General features: G+C 42.8%; 1 protein-coding gene across 5 annotated transcripts in view; it reads right to left on the bottom strand.

Annotated features, from left to right (window-relative positions):
* Nucleotides 1-2,992: 2,992 nt before the first annotated feature.
* The window catches only part of Resf1 (retroelement silencing factor 1), a 27,105-nt gene continuing 24,395 nt past the window's right edge, over nt 2,993-5,702 (bottom strand). For 4 of the 5 annotated variants that reach the window (XM_029478575.1, XM_021165452.2, XM_021165453.2 and 1 more), the window contains one exon: nt 2,993-4,084. In XM_029478575.1, coding sequence (XP_029334435.1) covers nt 3,927-4,084 — 158 coding nt within the window. In that variant the 3' untranslated portion in view covers nt 2,993-3,926. The remainder of the gene's footprint in view (nt 4,085-5,702) is intronic. The other variant, XM_029478577.1, reaches the window with a different exon arrangement.

The following is a 5,702-nucleotide window of genomic DNA, read 5'->3' as shown; positions in this document are numbered from 1 at the left end:
CCTGGCTGTCCTGGAACTCACTTTGTAGACCAGGCTGGCCTCGAACTCAGAAATCCACCTGCCTCTGCCTCCCAAGAGCTGGGATTAAAGGCGTGCACCACCACTGCCTGGCACTTACCAAGTTCTTAGGTTGCCAAATTCCTCTGAAAATCTCCCAACCTTTCAGTTGGGTATTAACACATGACATGCCTCTCTTCAAACCTCCAGCAGAGTTAGTTATCTACCCACATACACACAAAATAAAACATTGATTCTTTTACATGTCTCTTAGTTTCCCAGCTGCCTCTGGGCCTTGTCAAAACTCCTTTAGACTCTTTAGCCTCATTTATAGCAATAGCCAGTACTGACCTAGAACTATACATGAGCTTATTGGGGTTACTTACAGGAATACAGGCAACTCAATAGCTAGCTATACATAAGAGTCTTCTAGGAACTGTTTAACATTTATATAACCTTGGAGGGGAGCAGCCTCATGAACCTGCCTCTGGCTCCAAATGGAAATGTTAATAGGCCCACTGTCATGAAAATGGCTTGGAAATAACAAATGCATTGCTGCAAGATGGCAATAATCCTCCTCAACCCAGAGGAAAGGGCCTTATAGTGCTATAGAAGTAGAGTTTAAGCAAAATTGGAGTAGCCCAAGCCAGATTTTGAGTAGCCAACAAAGTTTCTCAAGAGCTGTCAAATTTCTAACACATACTCTCCTTTTAAAAAACTTACTTCTTTCTCCAGTGTGGTTTTAGTTGTTTGGGTTTTAGCTTTTTTTCTGTCAGGGTGTATTCCTTGTGCACGTGCATTTAGGTGCCCACATCTGTGTATATGTAGGCCAGAGGCAGTTGGTATTTTTATCAGTCTCCACATTTTTGGTTGAGACAAGGCCACTCACTGAACCTAAAGTTCAGACATCTTGGCCTGGAACTATCAGAATATGTATGCTATCGCTACCCTTCAACACTGGGGTTAGATATACATGCTGCCATTCTTTTATTTGGGCACTGGCAGTTTTGAGCTCAAATCTTCTTGCTTTCATACCAAGCTCTCCTCTTCCCATTAAGCCATTTCCTCAGCCACTTTCTTCTATGTTTTAAAGTCAGGAATATACCACATGACCGAAGTTAACCTCAAACTCAAGATCTTGTTTCAGCCTCCTGAGTACTACACAGTATCATATCTACCTTGGTTGTTCATCTTTCAACAGCTACAAACTGGCGCAGTGCAAAAAGGCAATAGAAATGACTAGCAGATCATGGGGAAAGGCCAGGTGCTATGATATCCACCTGTGATACCAGCACTCAGGATGCTGAAGGACTGAATGAACTACATAGAGTGACCATGTTTCAAAAAAAACCCAAAACCAACCAACCAACCAAAAGCCCAACCAAATAAAAATCACATAAACAAGAGCCATGACTCAGTGGGTAACAGCACTTGAAGCCATGTCTGAAAACCTGAGTTCAACTCCCCAGAATCTACAATGGTAGAAGGAGGGAACCATCTCCCTAAAACTGTGCTCTGAACTCTGCAGGCCATCATATAGGTGGGTACACACACACACACACACACACACACACACACACACACACATATCTTTTTAAGGCAAACAAACAATGGTGTGTGTGTGTTGGGGGGAGAGGGGAGGAACATAGCACTGAGTTGAAGCCAAGTTGGGCTATATAGTTAATTCCAAGTCAGCAAGGTCTGAGTGAAACCCTTAAGGGAGGCAGGGAGGAAAAAGAAAACAAGAGGTGGAAATGAACATATAATGGTGAAAAAAATTATTTTCTTTTTGACATATAAGATAGTAATGAAAAGGTCAGCTTAGGAACTTTGGGAAGGTCATGAAACACTTGCCCCTCGGAAGAGGCTAATTAACAATTCTCAGATCACAGGGCAGGAACCAACCTGTGGTTGGGGACACATTCCATAGGACTATTGCCCACTTTCAGACAAGGGAAGTCCTTGTCACCTCATTCCCTAAAGACCAATCAGTTTAAAGGGTGCACTGTTCTGCCAATCATATTGTGCCTAGTTGCTGATGCTCTATTCTGCCCCTAGAAACCATATAAAAACTCACCGAAGGGGTGCTAGGGGTCGCCACCTCTCCTTCTAGTCTGGGGCAACCCCAGTGCACTGGTACAATAAATTCCTCTTGCTTTTTGCATAGATCACAGTTCCACGTGGTTCACTCAGGGGGTCCCCAGTAAGCTAAGGCTCCCGGAGTCTTACAAAACCTCTTGTTGCATTAATCTCTGTCTCTGTGTTTCTGTGAGTGGGACATCCCGGACATAAGGCTCTTTGGGTCCTACATGTTAAGGTATTATTCCATTTCCACTACTGCAGAGGCAAGAGTTTTCTAAAACTAACCAATGCTCTCCTAGAAGCAAACATTCTGTGCCCAGTGTAGCACAGGCTGCCTTAGTCTCCCAGGGGGTGTGCCATCATATCTGACTTATCCACATGTGTCTATTAGTGAGGATACAAAACCATAGAGAAATGGAACTGAGAGGACTGAGTTAGCCTGAGTCAGGCTGACTCCATGACAGGCTGCAAACTGGCAGTTTGGGAGACTAGGCCTAAGTTTCTGTTTCCCAGAACTGGAAAAGTCCAAAACAAGTCAACTCCAGAAAAACCCACCCCTCATGCACAGCCAATCGAGTAGTCAGAAGCTGCCCCACTACCTAGCCTGAGCTGATAGTTAATCAGCAAAAGTCCCCCAAATCTCCCAGAGCTTAAACCAATCACAAAGGCAACCATATCCCTGGAGATATATCTAACCGATCAAGGGGAAGAAAGATAACCATCACCACTACTACCCTAACAGGCTTTAAATTGATCCTGCAAGGTCCATATCTGTCTTTCATCCCGACGTGTGGTAGACCCTTCCATGCTGGCTCTCTGCAGAATAAATGCTCTTTGTTGTTGCATACTGTTTGAATCTAGGGTATCATTCTTCAGGAATCACAGGCCCTTACAGAACCATGAAGACTTAAACTCATTTAAAAAATAAAAGTTTATTTCAAGTATGAAAAGTAATGTTAAGACATCTTCCAAAAACTCCATTCAGTTTAACAAAAGTATAAAACAAGACTTCTGAAAAAACCTTTACAATGAGGTACAAAATACTTGGAATATACTTTGACATTCACAATGGGCACTTTCTGAAAAATAAATTTGCTAATGTGCTTAGAAACAAGAATCTATTTACAGCCCCAGTCAAACAACCAAGTTACCTCAGGATGACAGCATTTCAAAATAAGGTTTGTATAAGCCACCCTCATTCCCCTTTTTTGGTTGCTGTTGTTTTGCTTTTAGAGAGAGGCTCCCATGTAGCCTAAGCTGACTTCACCAGACTCACTATTCTGTTGAGAATGACCCTGAATTCTTGATCCTCTTGTGTCCACGAGTCAAATGTTAGGGTCATAGGTATGCACCACTGTGCCAGCAAGATTTAAAACAGTAAACGTGAGCTAGGTGTGGTGGTGCAGGCCTTTAATCCCAGCACTCGGGAGGCAGAGGCAGGTGAATCTCTGAGTTCAAGGCCAGCTTGGACTACAGAGTGAGTTCCAGGACAGCAAGGGCTACAGAGAAACCCTGTCTCGGAAAAAACAAACAAAAAAACAAACAAAAAAAAAAACGAAAGCAAAACAAAACAAAAAACCCAGTAAACACAGTTCAACAATGCAGATCACTGCATCATTAGCATACACTTTGTAGTTCCCAGACAAATGCAATCTTTCTTTTTGCCTGCTCACCAGCAGCTAATCCTCCAACATTTCAGTCACATAGCATCAGTGAAAAGCTATACAGGAACTTCCTTGGCTGAGAAATCCCAATGTGACCGTCCTGAGGTATTTTCTGCAAGGGAGCCTGAAAAGAAAAGACTAGGGGTGTTCTGTTGGTAAAAACAAAACCACGACTTCCTGGGACTATTTAACTGGACTACTCCCGAGGCTTCTGCTTCTCTTCTCAAGATACATCTTTTTGTAGGTCCGGAACATGATATTTGATTCTTTTACTGGGTTTTGTAGTATTTCAAATTCATCCGCACTGAGGCTTCTCTTAGAAAGTCTTGAGTCAGCACTATCTGAGAAAACAAAAATGATACTTAATGTTCAGTACAACAAATATACAACAATCAGAAGTGAGACAAAATGTACAGTATCTGTGTGGGAACAGAAAACAAAGCCAGATAGCTGAAATGGCAGTGCATGCCTATAATCTCAGCATTTTCAAGGTTGGGGAAGGAGAATCTTCAACTCAAGGCCAGTCTGAGTTTCACAGCAAAAATTTGCCTCAAAAAACCAAAGGAGGACCTAGAGAGATAGTTTAGTGGTGGCTATCTTTAGCCTCAGCACTTGGGAAACAGAGGCATTTAGATCTGAGTTTGAGGCCAGCCTGGTCTATCTAAAAGGAGAGTTCCAAGCCAGCTAAGACAACATAGTGAAAACTTGTCTCAAAAAAAAAAAAAAAAAAAAAAAAGAAAAAAAAAAAACAAAAAGCAAGCTATTTGGTTTTGTTTTCCAGTACTTACATCCTAAGGGCACACAACTGCCTATTAGCGCTACGGAATTCAATGTCCTCTTCTGGATTCTAAGGGCTAACATCCACATGCACATCACCCCCTCCCCTGCCATATATACACATAATTAAAAATAAAAACAAGCTGGGCAGTGGTGGTGCACACCTTTAATCCCAGCACTTGGGAGGCAGAGGTAGATGGGCCTCTGTGAGTTCAAGCCAGCCTAGTCTACAGAGCAAGTTCTAAGACAGCTAGGTCTACACAGAGAAACCCTATCTCAAAAACAAACAAATGGCCAAACAAAATGGAGAAAATATAGAAAGGTAGCCAGGCACAGGACTGTGACCCAGAACTTAGAAGGTGGAGGTAAGATGATCAGAGTGCAAGCTCATAGTATCAACTATATACAAAGTTCAAGTCCAGCCTGGGCTATATAAGACACCATCTTTAAGAAAAAAGCAGAAAAATGAGCAATAAAAAGTGTGGCCATTTCCAAACAGTGAATGGAAAGGGTGTAATTTTGATATTCTAGCTTTGCTTCTCTACCTTCTAAACATTTAGATGGAACTCTCTCACCTCAGGGGCCTCATTATCCTAGTCACTATACCTGCACACTTTCGATCCTGCTATGCCCACATCACGGGAGCCCCAAAGAGACCACAACTCCGATGCAAGCACAAGATAGTCTTTATTCAGGCTTGAGCCTGGACCACAAACCCTTCTGATATAACAGGATTGAGAACAGCTCAAGGTCAAAGGAAATGGGGTTTATAAAGGTAAAAAAACCTGGAAGCAGGGATTTCCAAGCCTTGGCGTTACATGATTGGGTAAGAGGGTAAAAGAATGTTGGCCTTTAAGCTGATTGGTTCACAGCATCTGGTCAAACCACAAGGAGGGACCACACACCTAAAGGGAACATCTTGACTTGGGAACAACTCATGTTTTCTTAGCCTACCCTGTTATTATTGGCTAGCCACACCTGTTATGTCTATTTTGTAACTGCCAAGAATATCGTGTTTTTTTCTCAGAACTCAAGGGTGGGGGTCAAGACACTCTGAGGACAAGTTAATTTAAAACGGAGTCTGGGGGCTGGTGAGATGGCTCAGTGGGTAAGAGCACCCGACTGCTCTTCCGAAGGTCCAGAGTTCAAATCCCAGCAACCACATGGTGGCTCACAACCATC

This window comes from Mus caroli, chromosome 6, assembly GCF_900094665.2.
Source record: "Mus caroli chromosome 6, CAROLI_EIJ_v1.1, whole genome shotgun sequence".
NCBI lineage: Eukaryota > Metazoa > Chordata > Mammalia > Rodentia > Muridae > Mus > Mus caroli.
The sequence above is the reverse complement of the archived record's forward strand: the minus strand, read 5'-3'. Positions and strand labels throughout refer to the sequence as shown.